The sequence below is a fragment of the Eretmochelys imbricata genome, chromosome 12, assembly GCF_965152235.1.
Source record: "Eretmochelys imbricata isolate rEreImb1 chromosome 12, rEreImb1.hap1, whole genome shotgun sequence".
In the NCBI taxonomy this organism is placed as follows: domain Eukaryota; kingdom Metazoa; phylum Chordata; order Testudines; family Cheloniidae; genus Eretmochelys; species Eretmochelys imbricata.
In genome coordinates this window covers 40,719,731-40,741,860 of record NC_135583.1, presented here as the reverse complement: position 1 = coordinate 40,741,860, position 22,130 = coordinate 40,719,731, and the positions used below count along the sequence as shown (strand labels likewise).

The window sequence follows — 22,130 nt, the reverse complement described above, 5'->3', positions numbered from 1 at the left end:
CATTAAAATGATCAAATACAGCGGTTTATTGAATCAATATCATTGTACGTTAGATTCCTGTGCTACTATCCCCCATTCCTCCCCCTTCCTACAGTCACCAAGATGTGGAGTAACCACAGGGAAACTTTCCAGGGGGTTTTGTTTTTGTCATTCACTGTTTCCACTTTTGGATGGCGGAGACATCACTGCTGCAAAGGTCCTGGTTCTGTCCTCCCTTGCTGTGCAGGTTACAGGGCAGCTGTGTCAACTAACCAGGTTTGTTCTCATTAAGAAGTGACCCCTTGGCAGGAGGGCAGGCATGGCAAGGAATCAGACTGCAGGATAAAAGGGTATGTTCACAATGTAGCTGGAAACATGCCTCCCATACTCGATATTCAGACACACGCTAGCTCTGCTTGAGCTTCCGGCTAAAGATAGTAGTGTGGCATGGCCTAGCCCAGGGGTCGGCAACCTTTGACACCTGGCCCATCAGGGTAAAGCCACTGGCAGGCCAGGCCGGTTTATCTGGAGCGTCCCCAGGCATGGAGCCCCGCAGCTCCCACTGGCCGCGGTTTGTCGTTCCTGGCCGATGAGCGCTGTGGGAAGCAGTGGCCGGCACGTCCCTCGGCCCGCGCCACTTCCCGCAGGAATGGCGAACCGCGGCCAGTGGGAGCTGTGGGGCTCCGTGCCTGCAGATGCTCCAGATAAACAAACTGGCCCACCAGCGGCTTTACCCTGACGGGCCGGGTGCCAAAGGTTGCCAACCCCTGGCCTACCCCATGAGCTCAGAGCTGCAAGGAGGGCAGATGGGCTTGTACTCATGTGGCTAGCCTATGCCACAACATTCACACTGCTATTTTTAGCCTGGTAACTCAAGCAGAACTAGCTGTATCTGTCTACCCGGCCTAGGAGGTACGCTCCCAGCTGCCATGCAGACATAGCCTCTTCCCCTGTCTTTACCCTTCCAGGTACAGGCAGGATCATGCCATCTGTTCTGTCTGTGGTACCTTTCACATTGGTGGTTTATGCTAGTTGAAGCACCCCCGAAGTTACAGACTCCTAGGGTCTGGTAACAATGCATGAACACAGATTTGTCTGGGGCTCAGGTGCAACACAGTAGCTGCTGCATTCACTCTTTCCAAGGTGCATTTAATAAAGACCATGGAGCAGCTGGCCTAGGGACCGAGACCGTCTCTTGTCACAGGTGCAACAGCGCTGGGTCTAATAACCTGACTGCCAGAAGTTTATACAAGATACCATGGAAGAACAGGTGGGAATTGCACCCTTCCCCCTGGACTGCCCATCCTGCCACCGGCTAGCACATGGGGCCACACCTGTGGCATATGCTGCTTGTCCGGCTTCTGCAAGCACGTGGAACAGCAGGTTCAGCAAGTGCTCTTCCGTGCCTCACTCATTTAAACCTAGGCTCTGGTGACTAGGCAGGAGTAGAAAACAGGCTCACACTGCTAGTCCTGCCCTCTGAACTGGGGGAGGGGGCCAGGAGAACACTTTCTTCTTCAGACTTTGTCATTGCAAGATTAGGAACTAAATTTAAAAAACCCCAACCACCTCACCCCAGCTTCACAACCATCCTCCCCCCTGCCTGCCTGGAGCCTCCTGCCTGCCTGGAGCCTGCCATCTCACTCTCTCACCCACACAGGCAAACAAAGTGTTTCTAGAAACCAAGAAAAAGATCCACCTGTAAGTCAGGGACTTACAGGATAAACAAGGATTCTGTAGCAAGGTTTGTAATTTCTACTCAAATAGAACCAACGTACAGGAATTAAAGTGCTCACACTAGTGTTCAAGCAGTGCACACCCTCCCTGGCAGAATCGCCATTAAACAGAAACCAGTAAGAGAAGGCTGAGGCAGCAGCTCACTCTTCGAAGAGTGTCCCAGACATGTAGTGGTTTATTTTAACGAAGAGACAAGGGCCAGCTTTCTCCGGAGAGGTAGAACTGCTGTTGCAGACCCTTTCTCCAAGCGCTCGCCTCTGGTCAGAGCCCAGGACAGGGACATTTCAGCCTAGCAGGTGAACGTTAAAAACACCTGAAAAGGGAGTTAAGAGTTTAAGGGCTTGGGCCATGACAACTACACCAGACCCTGAGTATCCAACATCCGCACTGCAAAGGGGAACCAGCAGCATCGCACCCAGAGGCTGAGTCCATGCTAGTGTGAAGTGGGAAGGTTTCAACGTGTAACAGCCCTAGGGGCGGGATGCGGTCAGGGGGTAGGAAAAGTTTCATTTGAGAACTATTGAGAAAGAAATGAAATGAGCATGTGAAAACAGAGTGTGGGGGTTAACAGAAGCCTAGTAATAAACCCAGTGTTTGCTAATAGCTAATAGCAAACACTATAATCCAAGCAGAGGAAGAGGTCAGAGGCACTATAGAAACTGGCAATAATGGCCCTCCACGCACTACATTGGCTAAGGGGGGAAGGGGTCTACCTTTGGCCCATCTCGGTTCCCAGAGGGGTCTGACTGCTCACACCCCGTTCAGCAGAGGTGGTGTTTCCATTCCAATCCCCTTTGATCAGACTCCAGCTCTAGGCAAGAGTTCAGGACCTCTGCTAGCTTCAGCTGCCCTTAGCACTGGGACTAGAAGAAAGTCCCTTATCCAAAGGGAGTGGAAATGGCCCAGCACGTGAAAAGTGTCCTCTGGGAAATCAGGCAAGCGGGTTACAAAGAGGTAATGTGTGTTTCACTTGCTATCCAGGGCGTTTCATACACAGCCCCTCCCGCAGGGGTGCGAGAACCCCACGCAGACCAGCTGAGCACAGCACCAGCTGGGGTGGCGGGAGCAGAACCGACAAGAGGAAAAGCGATTAGAACAAAGCCTGCTAGTTCCCACTTCCCCCAGGGATGGAGGGGCTCGGCCCTGCCCGCTAGTTCCCACTTCCCCCAGGGATGGAGGGGCTCGGCCCTGCCCGCTAGTTCCCACTTCCCCCAGGGATGGAGGGGCTCGGCCCTGCCCGCTAGTTCCCACTTCCCCCAGGGATGGAGGGGCTCGGCCCTGCCCGCTAGTTCCCACTTCCCCCAGGGATGGAGGGGCTCGGCCCTGCCCGCTAGTTCCCACTTCCCCCAGGGATGGAGGGGCTCGGCCCTGCCCGCTAGTTCCCACTTCCCCCAGGGATGGAGGGGCTCGGCCCTGCCCGCTAGTTCCCACTTCCCCCAGGGATGGAGGGGCTCGGCCCTGCCCAGAGCCTGCAGCCCTGCTCCCCCGTTGTAGAAAAAGGAAGACTAAAGGGATCAGTGCTCATCCCTGAGCTGTCACTCAGGAGCTCCGTCGGACTGTCACTGCCCAAAGCCTGCGACCCCCCTTGCCGGGCCCAGCAGCCGCGAGTCCTTGGTTCTGCTTGTTGAAAACACCCACTACTGAAACCCCAACGGCTGCCCTGTAGTGGGGAGGTGTGACTGCGGCTTGGGGAGACAGACCCCAGCCGGCTCCTAACCCCCCGCAATCTATCCCAGTAACAGCAGCAACAAGACAGATGAGGCAAGAGGCAGGAGGGAGGGAGGGGGGGAGGCCCTGGTGCTCTCTTTCACCCAAACACCCTGCGTAAAGCAGCAGCAGCAACCCCCCCTCCGTGCATTGTTTAATTCCAGGGCGTACCACTCAAAAGGGGCCCCGGGGGACGGGGCTGGCTTACAGTTCAATGCTCAAGGTGCCCATCCCATGTACTTTTTTTATTTAAAGGGATGACTCTGAACATCTCCTGCCTTTCCTGGCCCTGGCAAGGGAGAGCGGCAGCCGCACTGCGGGAGATGGGGGCTGGCAGCCGGTTCAGTTACAGCTGCGTGTAAGGGCCAGGTCTGGATCCCTCTGTCTGCCATTGGCCCTGCGGCTCAAGCAAGGTGGTGGGGGAGGCCGGTGCCATTCTTCACTCCTGCAGCAGTCAGTGGTATGGAACCAGCAGGGTGTCTCCAGTACCAAGCAGAGTGCAAGCCCTACGCTCCCAGCGCCGAGGAAAGATGCTGATCCTGCTCTGGGCACTGCCGGGCTGGGCACAGAAATAAATACAAGACTAAAGCAGCTAGACTCCAACCTGAGGCCTTGGCCTCTGAACAGCACAGGAGGGTCTTGGGAAAGGCCAGGTAATGAGTAGCTCTACATCAGCTCCACACTCATTTCTGCGAGTCTCTCTCTCTGAGAGGTGCCACCCGCATTTGTGGGGAGCTGGAGGGAGCCAGCGCCAGATGCTGGCAGGCTTTGAGCAAGAAGCAACAAGCTCCAGCCTGCAGGCCACAGCATTCGCGTCCTCTCTCAGCAGAGGGTATAGACGCCAGGGGAGCCAGCGAGATCAGCCTAGCAAGGCTGAGAACCGAGCGCGAACTATTCCACCAGCACGCACCGGTTCCCCCCAGCCTCTGTGCCTCACTTCGGCCCTGCAGAGCCTGTGGACAGGAGAGAGACATGCCAGCTTGATGGCCCAGCCGGGGCTGAGTAACGCCGGTGAGGACAGGGCCATGATGTGGACACTTGTCCCCAAGGGACCAGCCTGAGCCTCACATCCTTGCACACAGGCCCCTCGCCAGCTGGGCCACGGCCAGACACCTGGAGGGGATGCTCCCTGGGCCCACACCTGAAGCTAAACCAACGTGGCCCTTTAGACGTGAATGCACCACCCTGAGAGCTCCGAGCAGCTGGCAGAGGGAGCGCTGTGGTGCCAGTGGAGGCTGGCACGCCGAACCATGCCAGGCGGCTTGCTGGGGCGCACAGGCAGTGTTAGACATGGGCTTCTCCAAAGGAGGGGTTAGAGCCGTGATCAGCGTGGGAGGAGAACTGGCTGCTGCACACAGCGGCTCTTCCCTACCACAGCCACCTCCCTCCTCTCCGCCCTCGGCCCAGGCCAGCAAGCATCTGCAGCAGGGAATGCAACACTCAGCACAGGCCGGGGGCAAATCACCAGCAAGTAGCGGCGCCCTGGAAAGCCCCTGCTCCAGGCTGATCTTTCAGGGAGGGTGCACAAGTCCCCCTTTGTTAGCGTCTCGTGAACACCAGGCCCCTCCTTTCACCAGGGATTTGTACATGGTCACCCCTGGTAACACCTGCCGCATGCCAGGGCATGCGCCCTGCTTCATTGCACAGCTGTAGACAGAGCAGCTAGAGGCAGGGCGCCAGAGCAGCGAGAGGCCCCCAGCGGCGCCTGCCACCCCATTGCACACAGCCCCAGCCCCAGGGAGTTGTCAGAGCTGGATTCAGAACCTGCGGAGCTGCCTCCCGGCACCAATTCCCAGCAACAGGCAGCGTGCTGGGCTGGTCCCGGAGTCCCAGGGCAAAGCACTCGCTCGGGCCTGTGCAACACCTTGTTCCCTGCCCGGGTCCACCCCCAGTGGCAGCTAGTTCAGATCTCGCAGCTACAGGGAGCCCCAGCACTGCAGCTGCGCCCCTCGAACGCCCAGTTCTCGCCAATGTTCTTTGGTGCCAAGGTCTGCGGGGCGCTGGGGGACCCTAGGCCTGCTCCTCTGCACTGGGACCTCGGAAGAGCGACTGCTTCCTCAGGCTGAGCCGGGCACACCTGGGGCACGTGGTCGAATTGTCATAGTAGCAATCCCTGGAAGCGAGGAGGAGGAAGGTTACCCCCATCAGCCCTGCCGTCAGGAGCGTGGGGCTGGGGCTCAGGCGAGCCCTGCAGCCTCGCTGGGCCCCTCTGCTGGCAAAGAGCTGCATGGCCCCCAGAATTCACAGCCAGTGCCCCCCCAGCTCTGGGAGCCACCCGTGGTGCCCTTGCAGAGAGCCTCCTCACCAGGGAGACGTGGGTGCCGTGCCCAGGCTAGTGCCCAGCACCAGGGGTGTGGCTGCAGCAGCACCTGAGCCAGCAGGTAGGAGAGGGCAGCATGTCAGGGAGCAAGCCAGCTCCTCCAGCCAGCCCAGCCCCATCCTCCCCCAGCCCAGCACTGGAGAGGTCCCAGGTCCCACGCTCTGGGCCTGCTCCACCCCGCTGCACGCGAACAGACTGGCCAGCCACAGTCACCGCTGCGCTGAGTACACACGCAGCATCCCAGGCACTGTCCAGCAGCTTCACCTCCCCAGGGGCCAGGGCCAGGGCATGCCAGGGGCAGGGGCAGCCCAGGGCTGATTCCTTGCAATGCCACCTGAGGGCACCGTGGGGTCTGCCTCTGCACCCGGCTCATTTCGCAGCCCTGCATATCTTGGGGCTCCCCCAGCACAGAGATCTCCCTGCTCTCCCTGACTGGGCCCCATGCTCCCAGCCGGGGCTGGCACAGGACGCCCCAGGGCAGCCCCAGGCTCCTCCCCACCCACCTGTGGAAGACAGCAGAGCAGTCCGTGCACACCGATGTGTGGCTGTCAAACGGGAAGAGCACGTCCCCTTCTTTGCAGAGCTCACACACAAAGCCCTTCGCCTGGCACCGCTGGAGACAAGAGTGAAGATCACTGAGTCTGGTGCTGCGCATGGGCCCTTCCCCACCTCGGCTGCGATCCAAACCCTCCCCCCACCCCCCCCACATACACCATGGAGCTGCTGGCTCCAGCAGATTGCACACTGGGGTGTCAGAGTCCTGGGGTCCAAGTGCTTCCAGGCCCTGCTCCCCCAGTCCTGTCTGCCCCATTCCCACCTCCGTGACCTGGGAGGGGCTCAACAAATACAGCAGGACAGCGACAACGGTGCCTTCACGTCCCACCCTGAGCCTCTCCACAGCCAGCCCCGACTCAAAAAAGAGGAATTCCTCCCACTATACGCCTGCTCGCTACCAGCTGTGTCACCCTAGGGTTGCTACTGGGGGAGAGCGGGGCCTGTGCGCTCCCCCCCACCTCCCTTGCCTGCTATGGGAGGGGTTTAAACACTGAAGCATTTGTCTAGCAATGAAGATGCAGAAATTAGAGTCTTTGCAAACATCCAGGGACGACAGGCTGGAGCGGGAGTTTCCGGCCCCTCAGACAGCATCTGCCCCTCAGTGCTGATCCCCAGGGGACAGGTCAGCCCCCAGCCCCACCTCGCAGTCCAGCTTGATGTGCTTGGCGAAGAGGGTGTGGATCTCCGCTAAGGAGCAGCTGAGGCGCCCAGCCTGGATGTCGACCAGGTCCTGCAGCGAGTACATCTCGTCGTTCTCCACAAAGTGTTGCCGGTCCTGCAGCTGCAGGGGAAGAACTGTCAGATGACGACACTCCCAGGCCGCCTGCCTGCCCCCACCCAGCCTTCCCTGCCCCCACTCGCCAAGGGGCCTTCCCCAGCCGGGGCTCAGACTGGGAGCAGAGTCTAGCTAAGCCCTGGCCAAGAGCTCTCTGGTTTACTCTGTGGCTGGTCCAACATCACGTACTCGGGTTCAATGTGCCCTTCCTCTCTGGCCCAGGGCTCGTCCCCATCAACCCAATGAGTCTTCCAGTGCTTGGGGCAGGCAGGTGCAGGAGCTGAAGTTCCACAGAGGACACAGGGCGATTGGGATACAGGCCACCCAGACCATCGCCTGGGCTAGCGACGGCCATTGGACCCAGTCCCCTCCTCCTCAGCTGGGCTCGCCACAGCCACCAGCGTGGCCTGAACACCTCCCTCATCCTCCCCCAGCACGTGGCTCCTGTCCCGTAGAGAGTCCACTTAACCCGCTGCTGTGCACAGCCTCGGGGGCGTCACAGATCCCCACATGGGAGCACGACAGCAAGGCGTGTCTCAGCAGCTGCCCATCTCCGCAGTAGCCAGAGGTTTGGGGCTGGGAGAATCCTGTCCATGGATTCTGGGCTTGGCCCGTGTCACGCTGACCCCACAGCGCTTCTACCCTCAGGAGAGCACAAGGCGGAGCTGATCCCAGACAGGGACAGGCCAGCGGATCTCTCACCCCCAGCAAGTGGGCAGTGCCATGCCCCCCAGCTGCCCATCCAGTGTCACTTTCTCGGCTGGAGCTGCCCAGGCATGGCCCGTCACCGGACACCAGCTGGGCACAGGTGGAAGGTTTGTACCCTGCCGGGGAGTGGCACAAACAGCTCCATGCTCCCAGCGATTCAGCTCCCTCCCCATCCCAGCAAACTCGCTCACACACACGGTCCCCGCACAGCAGCTCCTCCCCACGCAGACACCCCCACACCTGGAGCAGCAGACGAGACTCCATGGCCTCTTTGCAGGTGATGAAGTAGGGCTTCATGAGCAGGATATCCTGGCGCAGTTTCTGTAGGGAGAGGGGGCAGGCGGGTTTCAGGAAATAGGGCCCGCCCAGCTAGCCCAGCACCCTGCCTGACAGCAACCGGACACCTCCCAGGAAAGCGTAAGGGCCCTGCAGTAGCAGGTGTGGGATAATCTGCCTCCTGGCCCCAGTGTCTAGGGGTGAGAAATCAGGTGAGCCTGTACAATTCTGTACAAACACACAGCGAAGGGGGCACGCCTGGGAGCTGCTCCCAGCCCAGCCCAGAGCTGGAAGCCCCATCAAACTCCCCCACACTGGGGGAAGAACATGCTCACAAGTCAGGTCTCGTGATGGGACCCCAGCCCTTAGAACCAGGGGCATGAGCCCCAAGCAGAGCCCAGCCAAGTGGACACAGGCACTTACCCGGATCTCCACCAGCTCCTCCACATAGTTAAAGAGAAGGGGGTTGATTTCCCGCAGCTTGAGCACCGGCCGCGACACCATCAGGGCAAGGTAACGCATGCTGCAGCGGGAAACCTGGGTCCGGAGAATGCAGAGCCCTGTTATGAACCAGGGGCAGGAGGCAGCATCGCCCTGTGCCAGGGTCCCCCAGCTTACTAATCGTCCATCGCCCCACTGAGACAGGTGTAAATAGTAGCACATGGTTCGGGGAGATGGCCCTGCAGGCCCATGTGATTAGCACAGAGGCGGTTAGGGGAGCTGCGGGGCGCGGCCCCTCCATGCTGACCAGCTGTTCTGGTAAGTAAAGGACGTGTCTGAGGGCCTGGGAGGGGAAGGGCCCTGCTATGCAGACACATCGGAGAAAGCCAGCCCGACTCCTGTGCTGTACACGGACTCCATCTCTCGCAGGTCACCAGGGAACCATCTCCCGGGGCTGTTCCTGTCTTTAAATGAGCCCCTGGGCTCACATCACATGCCACCAGGTGCAGACAGGAACTAGCTTCGGTCTCCAGCAGCCGGGGCTGGAGCGGATGCCGCTGCCCAAAGGTGACAGGCTCCGTGTCCCAACCCCCAGCCTATGCCCTGGCTCGGCTCAGGGTAGCTGAGCCTCAGTGTCCCCTAGCGTCACCTCCCATCCCACGCCCCCCGCCCACGGGGCCGCCCCGCTCACCTTGCGGGGTTCGAAGTCCCAGTTGTGGATGACACGGGCGGGGATGACGGCCAGATCATTCCAGTGGCAGTTACCGCAGTAGTACAGGCCAGTGTAGTCACACTGCCTGGCCTCGCTGGGCACGCCCCCTGCATGGGACACGGGCCGTCAGCCCCAGGGCCCCAGCCCTGCCAGGTCCCCCGCCCCAACCCTTCCCAGACCCAGCAGGGTCTCTGCTCTCATACGCCAGGGCAGGGCCTGCGGGTGGCTTCCCTGCTGCTCCGCTGAGCCCTGGGGCTGCAGACCCTCCCAACACCTCAAGCATGCGCCGAGCCCTGCGCTCGAGGAGGCTGAGTGAGTGTCACCGGCCCTGTTCTGCATTTGGGAAACTGAGGCTCGGAGAGGGGAATTGACTCACCCATGAGCATATGGTGAGTCAGGGCAGAGCCGGGACCAGACACCACGTGTCCCGATGCCAAGGCCTCTGCCCCCGTTGATGCCTCCTCCCCGTATCTCTGCTGTCATCTCCTCCCACTGCCCCCTTCACTCCATATACCCAGAGCAACCTCCTGACCGGTTCCAGCCATGCCCCTGCAGAACCCCCACCCCGGAGCGCCAGGGATGCCGAGAGTGGGCTGAGCACAGGCCTGGGAGCCAGGAACTCCTGAGATCTAATCCCAACCGAGCACCGCTCCCCCTGTGGCTCCAGCTCTGTGCTCCAGCCTGCCCACACACCAGCCAGGGCGACCACACTGACGTGCTGGCTGTGTGTGCCCAGGCCACAGGGATCGCCCCACTCCCACTAACAGAGCTCTCCTTCAGGATGGGCAGGAGGGTCCCTGGGACGTGGGTTCTGGTGCATGCAGGCTGGTAACTGTGAGGGTTAACGGCTATTCCCGGGCACTTCTCAGCCCCAGCGTCCCCTCCCGTGCGGGTGGCACTTACGGAGGGAGATGGGCGCCCGGCACTCCGCACAGCGGTAATCCTGGCTGTCCAGGCCTGTCTCGGGGCAGATGCTCAGCTCGTACTCAGCCTGGTGGCTGACCTTGGACCTCACGCAGGGCTTGGTGATAAGGTTCAGGCACTTGCTGTGACAGCGATAGTAACAGCCTGGGGAGGACACGGCACAGAGACCCAGGAGTCACCCGCCTGGCCCAGCCTCCCCGCTGCTTCAGCCTGATCCGGCTGGGGAGCACCCAGGCCCCTTGCCAACACTCGCACAACACTCGGAACTGGCCCAGCCCTGCAGGAGACAGGCGGGGAACGGCTCAGAGCAGAGGGGGTGGCAGCAGAGAAGCAACTGGGGCATTTAGGCCATCAGGGGTCTGCACTCCTGTCTGCGGCAGAGCCCAGGTGACCGGAGAGCCACCCACCCAGCACACCCCATTCCAGGGGTTCTGCTGCCTCCCGCCTGCCCTTCAGCCCAGCGTGAGAGGCAAGCTTTGGCTGAGCTCCAGAGGATCAGCCCTGCCGGGAAGGAGAATGAGCCTTCATCCTGCCCCAGGGCTGGGGAGCAGGGAGGCGCTGCCCTGGCAGGGCTGGCTGCTCACCTGTGCAGGTGTACCAGGTCTGAATCAGGCCCCAGATGATGGCGTTGCACTTGTCACATGTCTGCTTGACACTCTTACTCTTCTCCTTGTAGAAGCGATGTTCCAGGAGCACCCGGATGTTGGGCTCGTCTTCGCTGGGGTCCTGCAGCACAGACAGACAGACGGCCAGAGCAGGGCTGAGCCTGGGAGACATTCGCCTCCTTTGCACTGAGAGCCAGGCCATCGCGTCCTGCAGGCCCCACTGCCAACATAGGGCCTTGCTCTCAGAATCCTGCTCAGCCCTACCTGGGCCCTGGTTGGCAAGTCAGCAGGGAGGCCAAGGTGCCTGGGACAGAGCAGGGGATCCTGCCCTTTGCTACCTGGGTGGGCTGCTCTGAGCCCACACAGCCGAGGCCTCAGCCAGCAAAGCCACTAGCCGGCCGCAGCCCCCACCCCGTCCCCAGCCCCCGGGCCACACCTTCAGCTCCTGGAGTTTCAGGCGCAGGTGGATGAGCCTGACCACAGCGTCTTTCTGCCTCTCCGAGTGCTCAGGGAGCTCCAGGATCACCTGCTTGCACTCCTCGATCGCCTGCCGCAGCTGCTGGATGTCTGAGGCCAAGAACAAGCCCTGCAGGCAAGAGACGGGCAATGCCGGTGAGCAGCGCTGCCCCTGCTGGGCCCAGGCATGGTGCCCTTCCGCACCCCGGGCACAGAGACTTCCCAGGCTGCCCCTGCTGGGCCAATCAATGCCTCATCACACACCTGCCAGCCCCAACCTTCACCCAGCCGCCCCTGGGAGACTCCTGCGCCACCCCCGCCCCCCCGGCCGCAGTCACTCACCACAGGGCGGGAGAAGTGGTCCTCCGCCAGCCCCAGGTCCATCACGCGCTCTGAGCACTGGAACCTGGGGTCCCCGTGGGACAGCCCCAGCAGCGAGTCTGCAACAAGCAGAGACATATGGAGAGGGAAGGGAGACATCTGCCTGGGGAGAGCAGGGAGACAGCCCTGACCACCACCACGAGATGGTCCCAGCCCAGCTGCAAGGCAAGCGCCAGGCTCGCCCCCCGAAGAACATGGGCACCGGTGCCCAGGAATCCCCACAGCACTGAATGGCAAGGGGAACCGGGCATGGGGGCGGCTCTGGGCATCAGGTTCAAGGAGCAGCAGCATTTAGCGGCCCCTCCCAGGAGCACACCCCAAATCCTGGGGACACAGGAGGTCTGTCACTCGAGGGCTGCCCCTGCACAGACCTTCCCAACTGAACCCTCGAGAGCGGGGCACGGGCGGGTTCAGAGACGCCCGCTCACCTCTCCCCCACACAGCCCCCACCCTGGGAGTCTCTGCTCCCACACTCAGCCCCCAGAATGCTGAGAAAGTGCTCTCCCGTCTCACTTTGCAGCCTCCCTACACCCCTGCCCCAAAGAAAACGACCGGCTGCGGCATGTGCGAGACCTGCCAATGCTCAGAACCTCACAGCTTCCATGCACAAGTCACCTGGCCACGCAGCCAGCAGGTGGACGAGCCGGGTTAGAACCAGGAGCCCTGGCTGCCTTTCTGGGAGTCTGCCTGGTGTGGAGAGTCCACCCGGCCCACAACCCCCTTATGCTGGGAGAATCTAGTGTCCTCTCCCCGCTCCTCCAGGCTGTGGGGAAAGCCTCCCAGATAATGGCACTTAGGTCTCTGGCAGCCCAGGGACTGGGCAGGAGATTGGCTTGCAGGGACCTGGTGGGGGAGGACTGGGGTCAGAGGGGGCCCCCACCTCTTTGGTTGCAGCTCTCAGAGCTCCCTGGGCCAGCGCCAGCCCCTGGTCACTGCATGCTCCCCAGCAGCGGGTAGACATGCACACCCCTCCCCGCCTCAGCCTGGCGGAGGGAACCCCACACTAACCTCGACAAGAAAGGTCGTCCCCAGCCTCCTGGTCATGCTGGCCTTGCCCCGGCTGCTTGTTGAAGGGGTTGAGGTGGGCCTGTCGGAACCGGACCAGCTTCTCATCACATTCCATAGCAGGCCAACCTGCCGGACCACGCAGAGGTGAAGGGAGCAGCGTGCACCAGAGCCCGCGCCGGGGCACGTCACCTGCCCCAGGTGCTCACCCGTCTCTGCCTGTGGCACCAGAGCAGGGGAACAGGCTAGAGCTGGCAATACCTGATCCTTCCCTCCCACAGCCCAGCCCAGGCAGCTTCCACTTAAAACTGAAGTTGACGGATCATTTTTCCCAGCTACTTCCAAGCAGTATCACCCCACGTTGCTCACACGCTCCGCGCGCAGGGTTTCTGCTCCACCGCAGAGGAGGTAGAAAAACCGGTCTCTCCACCTGCCTGTGTCGCCAGACCCGCTTCCAGCCAAGTCAGCCAGACACCTGAGAGCCCGGCACGTGGCACCCCATCATTGCAGCACGCTCCCCAGCTCTGGCCACCTGGGGTTATTACCACCAATGGCACTCCACAAACGTGTTCTGACGGTGCTTCGAAGTCCCAGCAGAGCTCAGGGCCACGCTGTGCTAGACACCTACCGAGATACCCCTAGCAAGGGCCCCTGCCCTGAGGAGCAGACAGATGCGCTCACCCCCTCCTACAGACGGGGAACTGAGGCACAGAGACATGAAGTGACTGGGCCAGGGTCCAACAGGCCAAGAATTGAACCTGAGGCCCAGTCCAGTGCTCTACCCACAAGGCCAGCCTTCCTCTGGTGGCCAGGGCTACACTCCAAAGATTGATGTAGCTGGGTCGACCTCTCGGGGGAAAAAAATCCACCCCACTGCGCAACAAAGCTAAGCCAAGCTAGCCTCCGGCATGGAGAGTGCTGGGTTGACAGAAGAATTCTTTCATCGACTGAGCTCCCGCCTCTCGGGGAGGTGGATTGACCCTGCTGACAGGTGAACCCCTCCACTCCTGGAGCGAGCATTTCGCCTGTAGACAAGCCCTTAGTCACACAGAAAAACTCCACATTTTTGAAGAGAAGCGTCCTTGAGCATCTTCTCCTCGGGCAAGCAGTGGCTTCTGGTGTTCTGGGAGGGTCTTAACCTAGCAACACAATTACAATCGGACACAGCTGGGGAGTGTCGGTAACATCTCAGCGTGTTGCACAGACAGAATGTGCAATCTCTCTCCTCACCACTGCCACCACCTAGGTGTGTGAAAAATCCAGAGAGCTCCTCGTGCAAGGTGCTGCACAAACACCACGGGAAAGGCACCCACCACCCCGGGGCATGCAGAGCGCACCAGTAATGCAAACACACACCAATGGGGCTCAGCCCCACATTCCATCACTACTCTTGGTGCCCCCCAGCCCAGCGCTGGCCTTTGCATACAATCAGTGTCTACTGGCTAACTCATGTGAAGATTACCAGCTGGCTCATCCGCAGAATTGACCTCACGTCAGCTAACCCGAGCTACACGCAGGCTCTTTACGGCTAGCGAAGGCAAGGCCGCATGCAGGGAAGGGCCAAGCTGACTCTGAGCGGCACGCCTCGTTCAGTACCAGCTCCTTCCCAGCCCCCTGCTTTATACACCGCTGTGCCTCAGTCTGGTAGGGGGTGATTGGTACAGATAGAATCACACGGGTAAAACCCCTCCTGTGGGCTCAGTTCTACTAGTGTAAAGTGCTTAGCGGGATAGCTCGTCCCATACGGGAAGGGGAATAAGCTGTAACAGTATAAACAGACTAGCGGCTGTCCCGATTAACTAAACTGACATCGTTATGAGCGGTACAATTTTGGGGTTTGCGTTTGTCCTCGTGTCCAGAAACAGAAGGATGCATGTTCCTGCCAGGGATTTTTTTCTTTCAAGAGGTTTATCCAGCGTCATTGTGGATGTTTCCGTACTGGTCTGTATTGAGCCAAGCTCACTGCTGGCACCACGATCCTAATAATGGTCTTTATCGAGTGAACAGTCTGACCATTCGACAGCAATTCTAGAGTGATCAGTTTTACTTCCTAGTTCTCATGAATTAGCCTGATATCCAAAAGGGAAGTTTAAATGCAGGAGAACTGCTTTCCATGAAGTTATGTTGAAACAGCTGCTAAATTTCCAGAAACCATTTCTTATGCCATTTAATAAAGAGACACTGTCAGGATCAGTCTGGCCTCCAATTTTAATGCTGTAAACAAACAGAGACAGCCACACACAAACTTTTCCCAAACCCACGACGCACACAGAAACACGTCTCTTTTCAGAACTCCAGAGGGAGCAGTTATTTTTCTAAACCATTCCCCTGGCATCTGACACCCAAACAATTCAGCACCCCGAGGGGGACAGTTTCATTGTGCAATGCCAGAGATGAGCACAGAAGAAGCAGAACCTTGCTAAGGACAAAGATACATTATTTGTCCACTTCCACTTCCAAAAATCCAAACTTCATTAGCAGTGGGAGAAGGACCTTGGTTTACAACAGGTGTGTTTTTAAGCTGCCATCACACCCTAGTGAATAGGCAGCTCTGTTCCAATGAACGCACCAGCTAGATTTTGGCCCCAAATAAAGCATTTTAGGCCCTTCAATAGATGGCTCTCGAAAAACATCAACAGTGGAGCCTAAAGCTAATTGTCACTCAAGGCCTGGTTGGTAGCCAGAGTGGGATTTCAATGCTGGGCTGGGCTCTTTACTCACAGTGAGCGTAGCTGGGTTTTGACAGTTTCCTGTGTGGGATTTTTAAAAGGATCGCTGTGACAAAACTGGCGCTGTGGTGCAATCCACACCCCCAAATAAAACCACGGCCGAGTTGCTGCCCCTCCCCGCACCTGCCCCCCGAGCGCCCATAGCCAGGGCGTGATGATAAACACGCACAGTGTCTACATGGGGCTTCACAGCACAAGAACAATCACGCTCTACAGCCTGCCACGAGAAAGGGCATTTTATAGGTGGGAGACCAGAGGGGAAAGGGACCCGTCACCCGACCAGAGCTAGGGTTACGCTGCAGATTTCTGCAGTGGCCTAGAAACAGTGCAGAACCTGGTGCCCAAGTACCGTGGTGCTGGGCACCGCGGAATCCCCGGGACCCAGAACGCCCAACCTGGGGCCCCGCCGCCTTTCCTCTGGGAAGGGGGCACAGGGCAGCACCCCACATTCCCTGCTGCCTCTGGTCTGGCGGGCAGGCGCGTGAGACGGGTGTCTGGGGCCTTCTGCAGAACCCCCCCAAGTGATGGGCGGCAGGAGGAACCCTCGAGGTCAGGGGGGCTGAGCCCCAGGCCAGAGCCACGCGCGCCTCTCCCCCTCCCCACGGAGGAAAGTGACAAGTGGGTCCCCCGCGGGCCCCAAAACCCCCGCCCCCCACGGGACAGCAGCGACCGGCCCCGGCCGCCCCAGAAGCCCCCACGGTTGGGGGGGCTGCAGCGCTGGGGGGCGAACTCCCCCCCCCGGCCGGGCCAGACCCCCCAAGCCGCTGCCGGCAGGGCCCGGCCCGGCCCTCACCTGCTCATGGCCCGCACGACCCGCCGGGTCCGCAGCGCAGCCCCGCTGCCCCTGCTACATTGTAGCGAGCTCGGGCCGGGGGGCGCAGGCGCAGGCGGCGGCGCAGGGGCCGCTGCTGCCCCCGCTGGCCGGGCGGACCGCGCGCCCCAGCCCCGAGCCGAGCCCGCGGGAGCCGGGGCCGGGGCCCGCCAGCGGCTCGGGGCGCTGGCGCGGGGACCCCACGGCCGGGACCCTCCCCCGGCTGCCCTGGCCGAGGCCCGAGGCCCCGCAGCCGCCGAGCGTCCCCCAGGGCTGGGCTCCGTGGGGCTGGAAGCGGGGGCTGAGAGCTGGAACCCTGCCTCGGGTGGAAACCGCTCCGAGCCGGGGGGCAGCCCCTCGGTCCAGCCTGACCCCATAGGCGCAGCCCCGCAGCTGCGGGAGGGCCAGGCCGCATCGCCCCTTGCAAGGGAAACGAGGTACCCGGGGCTCCCGGCCTCGCTGTGCACCTGCCCAGCGCCCCGGGGCACCAGGCGAGCCGCCCCCGAGTCCAGCCCCTCCGGCCTCTCCTGCGCCCTGGCAGCCGGCCCGCCCCGAGAGCCCCTCCGTGGCCCAGCAGCCTCGGGCCCCGAGTCCCCTGGCAGAGCCGGTAGCAGCCGGCAGAGCCGCTCTCTGAGCTCTCACCCTCCAGCCTGGCGAGGGGTCGGGCCCAGGGCGGGCGGGGCACGGGCTTTGCGGCTGCAGTCAGAAGACGCCATCAAACCGCAGAGGGTCCATTCCTAGCCTAGCCCAGGGGCTGCTCTGGAGACCTGCAGCCTGGGCATAGGAGCTAGGGCTGGATAGCAGAGCAGCTGGACGTGCCAGGTGCTGAGCACTGGACAATCTACCCCCACAGCTCCTTCCTCCACCCCCTTTTCTCTTCCTCCGCGCTGTCTCTGCCCCGGCAACTCTCCTCCAGTCTGTACCAGCGCTCGGGTATCCCTAGTGCCGCTTTCTAGCGCTCTCCCCAGTTCCCCTTTGGGGGATTCTTTCCTTTCCGACTTGCCTTTTCCCTTCTGTGTTCTCCCTCCCTCCTTTCCCCATCAATATCTCCCTCCACTGCTCCTCCGTCCCTCTAGCCCTTTCAGGACCAGGCCTGCTCCTCAGCCACACCAGCGGGACAGTGTGTTCAGAGGGGGAGAGTGGCTGTGACCTTCCAAATCCAGGTCAACAGGCTGGGCTGGGCTGGACTGGGCTCTTCCCAGTTCATCCTGCTCACTGCTCATTTGTTTGGGGATATTTAAGGCTCCATAAATTCATGGATCTAACTGGGCTGCACTCAGACAAAACAGCTGCAGCTGCAGTTAGCTGGCTCATGTATTGCAGTGCTGCCCTCTACTGATTATTATCAGAACTGCTCAACTGTGGGTCATAGGCCAGATGTGTTAACAGCACATGAAGATTCCCCTTTAGTGCAAATAGCGTAGGGTTGTGCTTTGGAGGAATAAAGCTCTGAACTCCAGCCCCACTGCTGCCATGATGTCCAGAGATCCCATAGAGAGCAGCCTTGCAACAAAGGAGAAGCCTGTGGATTTGTAGTAGTAACCCAAGCAATCCCACTCCTCGGCTCCCTTCCAGGCATGGACATGTCTCCTTTGGTCCTGTTCGCCCTGGCCCATGCACACAGACACAACAGGCTTGGCTCCTCCTTCACCCCATGCCAGTTCCTGGCCAGGCTTCAACTGGCAAAGTGGGCTCCTGGAGGCTTGAAGGCATAGAGATTTCTGAAGAAGAAGAGGCCACTCGGCCAGACAAGCTTTAGGCTTCTCTTCATCCAGTCTCCCCACTCAGCCCCCATCTCTCCAGGGGAGCCAGATGACAGGAATCAGAGGCTAATGGTTAAGACCCAGAACTAGGAGATTTGGGTTCTCTCCAACACTCTGCCACTGACTCACTGGGCAGCCTTGGGAAAATCCCAGCTCCAGCGGTAAAGCAGGGCGGCAATACTGCATGAGGGAGCATTGTGGGCTTGACTTCAGGTCTGTAAAATGCTTTGAGGTCAACACTGAAGCAGCACTAGAGAAACGCAAAGCTAATGAATTATTCTTCTGAAGTGTCTGACAGCCTCAGGGCCACGCCCGGCTCACCTTCCTGGCCCACTTCTTTGACCATCTCTCTCTACCTCTCTCGCTCATACACACACCTTCCAGCTCCCCCAACTGGCTCGCTCTTCCTCTTTGCATTAATAACCCAGATTTCTTGGCCTTTCCCTTAAGGCACTTCCTTTCTCACCTGCTCTGGTATCCTCCCCTGGCATCCCTCTCCCACATCCGTGGTGCCAGCCTCTGTCATTCATCTGGCTGCTTCTGCCAGCCCCTGGCACTTTCTGCCCAGCTGCCCCTTGTCCACCAAATGCTCTCCCCAAAGTAACCCCCAAAGTTTCTCCCTTCTCCTCTGTCAGACCCTCCTTAAGATCTGCTGCCGTTGTACTGTCTGCAGGAAACAGCAGTTTGCCAGGGCCAGCCCGGAGGCCTCTGGGGAGCATTCAGCCCTCATGTTTATGTGTGTCATTAGAACCCATTTTGACTCTCAGCTTAAAAACCAGGCACCCAGCTAGGCTGTCCCCAAAGAGCCTCTCCCCACTGCCCTTCCCCCTCCTGTTTGTTGCAACCCCGTGTCTGTGTTACAACAGGAGTAACCTTGTCTCGGGGGAAGGGACAGGCTCTCACCATGTGTCTGTGCAGCACTGATCCCAGCGGAGGGCTTGCAGCCTCCCACAAACAGTGTCCGATCCCAATGGTAAAGGGGCCCGTATTGTAGGGCTATTCCACCTGAGCTCCTGTGGCCCTTTTAAGACCAGGATGCTCTTGTTGTTCTCGGTGGGGGCCCACCGTCGGCAGTATTTTCTGGGGCCCGCGGTGAAGGGCATTGAGCGTAGCAGCAGTTTCTCTTCCAGGAGAGTCAGGGTCTCGGCAGCGTTTAGGGTCCGACTTTCACATGAGGCAGGATTTTTGCAGCATCTTCCATGGCTGAGGAAGGGTGGAACGGGTAACGTGGCCCACATGTGCACTGGCCCCCACACCGCCTCTGTGCTGACCAGAGTCACACATGCACTGATATAGAGGCGGATTAAGGTTTTGTGGGGCCCTGGACCAGAGCAAGTGGGGGCCCCCCTCCCCAGCCCTTCCGCCTGCGGTCCTGCCCCATTCCACCCCCCACTGCAGCCCCAGAGCTGCTCCAGTCCTGGTGCTGCAGCAGGGTCCAGGTGCTGGGGCTTCCCCCGCCGCCCTGCACTGCTGTGGGGGACCAGGGTCAGGGCACTGGGACTTCTCTTGCCCCACTTGCCTGGTGCAGCTGCGGGGGGGGAGGGAAGGGGCAGAGTGGGGTCGGGGCATGGGGGCTTCCCCCGCCCTACTGTTTGTCTGTGGGGGGCAGGGCACCCATTTTTTCAGGGCCCCTCAATTGGCTGGACCCCCTAGGCCAATGCACATTGCAGTGGTACACACCTCACTTTGAGAGATGTTGGGCCCTTGTTCTGCCCTCTCAGAGCCTAGGGAGAGGGGGGGGTCCTGCTGCTGCCTGTGGGCCCGGCTCAGCTGGCCTGACCCCACTCCAGCAGCTCCAAAGCCCATTCTTCCCCCTTTACAGTTAGACTGGGGACAGCCCAAGGATCCTGCAGCAGGGGGAACAGACCCCAGCATCTATGGGGGCTCTAACCAGGCTTCACAGGGAAAGAAAGAAGCAGACAGTCCCCTTCCTCTGCTGCTAGCGGCCCTCCCAGTGTATCCTCCGGCTGGCAGAGCTACATGTGCCCAGCAAGGTGGACAAGGAGCCAGGGCAGGTCCTTGTAGAGGCAAGCACTCCTTCAAGGTCTGGCCCTCCTGGGAGCACAAAGCACTGACGCCCTGAGGTCCCTAGGGTTGGGGTTTGCTGCAGACTGGGGGCAGAGAAGGGATGACCTAGATTTTCTTCTTGTTTAAACTTTCAGGTGTAAGCACCAGCTAGCAAAGGAGTGAGCAGGCCCCAGGTGCAGGGCAGGCTGGGACACATCCCGCAGTGCAGGAGAGACTAAAACTCACTCGTGGTGTTGTGCTTCGCTTCTTCCTCCCCCCCCGCCCCGGGATCAGCCTGCACTGCACCGCACCCTCTGCAGAGTGGCCATTCGCTGGTGCCTGTGTGGCTGAACAGTGGCCTTGGTGGGTTCGGCGCGAGCCCACCCATTGCCTATGCTGGTGGAATCGGCTCCTGACCAAGGGAGGCTCACCCTGGCCAGCATGGTACGTTCCATCTCCAGCTGGGCCCTACCAGGTCCTGGCCCCAAACCAGGGCCGGGCCGTGTTACATGGGGCTCAGCACCAAGTGTGTCCCCCACGCCGTGCACCGAGTGACATTTGGGGCTACACTGGGGGAGGCAGCACCTGTTCGCTGTTCCACAAAGACGATGGCTAAAGGAACCTGTTTCTCTGCTCTCCTTGGCGGTTACTAATCCCTTAACTCACAGGCAAAGCAGGTCTGGCACTTCCCAAGAGGATGGTCCCTCTGCCAGCACCGCACGCCCTCCCCCGACGCTGCATCCAGCCTGAGCAGAGACAGGTTCCTCCGACACGGGAAAGGGCTCCCCTGCTCTCTGGCTGCCCCACAGCAGGTAAGAGGATTGTGTTCCCCGGGAGCTCCCCCCAGGGAGCAGCTGTGCTGGCCTGGCCGGGCCACAGGAGGGGATGCCTCCCCAACTGCGGGCAGACAGGGCAAGGTCAGGGAACAAAGCCAGCTCCTGGCCAACACTCGAAAGGAAACAGGCAGCATGGTGTGTTTAATCCTACTCTCATGAGCTGAGTGGGGAAGCCCCTTCCCAGCCACTTCTGCAGCTGTCCCAGTGCCCAAGTCAGGGATCTGCCCATGAACAGGGCTAACTAGATTCCTGCATACAGACAGCTCATGTAGTGCCCAGCCCCTGCTTTACAGCTACACCCTCCTCCTGCATGGAGAATCCGCCCCAGCACCTCCCGCGCACTAAGGGCGTTCGCACAATTCAGGGAGAGCTGCTCAGGCCTGCTCAAGGCAGAGCAAAGAGATGCTCTGCAAACCAATAAGTTAATGTGTTTAAAAACCCTGGTGCAGCAGCATCTCCCCCCCCCCCCCCCAATTCCCTGCTCAGGAGCTGGGATCAATCCCAACCAGCTGGCAGGTTTTTAAAGGGGCTGCCCCCAGCCTGCACTAGGAGGGGCAGGAAGTAGCATTTAAACACCTGTGTTAAAGGTGGTAACGAGCTTGACCCATCTCTATCCAAGGCTGAGAGGGGACCAGAGGGACGGAGCAGGATACTTGTGAGCTAGATGATGGCACAAGGAATGGGCTAGCAGCTGGAAGAGAGCATGATGGGACTGACCCGAGAGCTGTCCTGTCCCAAGCCTACCGGGGAGTGATAGCTGCCTTCTGTGGCACTGGAGAGCAGAGGGTTAATACCGCAGTACATTGGAAAGAGGGGATAGGACACTGCAATCCAGCTGATAAAATGCATGAGGCCCAGCACACTGATCCTTAGCTGGAGACTCACCCAAGCCAGAGGCAGCAGTGCCCATCTCTCCCCAAGGTGCATGCTGCGATGGGAACTTGCTCCCTAAGCAAGGAAATAAGAGCCATTAGCGGCTTCCCTCCCAGGGAGAGCCCAGAACATCCAAGGCAAGGTCTGCAGGGCAGGGCTAGCTCCCACCTAGGTCAGTGGGGGAGGGGAGGGCTACAGACAGGAGGCTGAAGTAACCCCTGCCTCTTGCCCCAGACACCAACTGCTCTTCAGCTTTCCCCAGATCAGCCTTATCCCTCCTACCACCAGCAACTCACCCCCTTTACGGAGCACCGCTAAGCCAAGATTTTGTTGTGCTCTCCACCCCCATAGTTCCTCCCCAGGTGGCTGCCTGCTGGAGTATTGTCCCAGCTAGCGTTTGGAACCAGAGACTTGATTGTGGTTCTGTGACGAAGTGGGACTGTTCTTAATGTTTCCTCTGAATAGTGTGGGGGTGCCTCAGTTTCCCCTATGCAGTTCTTAAGTATCTAGGTGGTGGGGTAAGGGTGTAC

The 22,130-nt window shown here is 60.1% G+C and overlaps 1 protein-coding gene across 4 annotated transcripts; it reads right to left on the bottom strand.

Moving 5' to 3' along the window:
• Nucleotides 1-2: 2 nt before the first annotated feature.
• DEF8 (differentially expressed in FDCP 8 homolog) lies at nucleotides 3-16,184 on the bottom strand. Of its 4 annotated transcripts, XM_077830695.1 has the most exons (12): nucleotides 16,104-16,184; nucleotides 12,585-12,710; nucleotides 11,538-11,635; nucleotides 11,176-11,325; nucleotides 10,719-10,860; nucleotides 10,114-10,278; nucleotides 9,190-9,317; nucleotides 8,481-8,594; nucleotides 8,022-8,102; nucleotides 6,939-7,079; nucleotides 6,247-6,356; nucleotides 3-5,536 (listed from the first exon to the last, which is right to left on the bottom strand). In XM_077830695.1, exons 2-12 carry the CDS (start codon nucleotides 12,697-12,699, stop codon nucleotides 5,434-5,436), a joined length of 1,347 nt encoding a protein of 448 aa, XP_077686821.1. In that variant the 5' UTR covers nucleotides 12,700-12,710; nucleotides 16,104-16,184; the 3' UTR covers nucleotides 3-5,433. The 4 variants fall into 4 exon arrangements, with proteins under 4 accessions (XP_077686821.1, XP_077686822.1, XP_077686819.1 ...); XM_077830696.1 differs by lacking the exon at nucleotides 16,104-16,184 and having other exon boundaries at nucleotides 12,585-12,762; XM_077830693.1 differs by lacking the exons at nucleotides 3-5,536; nucleotides 6,247-6,356 and having other exon boundaries at nucleotides 7,050-8,102.
• Between the last annotated feature and the right edge of the window lie 5,946 nt (nucleotides 16,185-22,130).

Bases quoted from the DNA above. Each gene is read 5' to 3' on its own strand.
- DEF8 (XM_077830693.1), bottom strand. From the start codon at position 12,699: ATGGAATGTGATGAGAAGCTGGTCCGGTTCCGACAGGCCCACCTCAAC. The intron at 10,861-11,175 runs GTGTGGCCCGGG...TCTGTGCTGCAG, and splicing joins TGAAACTCCAGGAGCTGAAG to GACCCCAGCGAAGACGAGCC. The intron at 9,318-10,113 runs GTAAGTGCCACC...TGTCCCATGCAG, and splicing joins CCGGGCGCCCATCTCCCTCC to GGGGCGTGCCCAGCGAGGCC.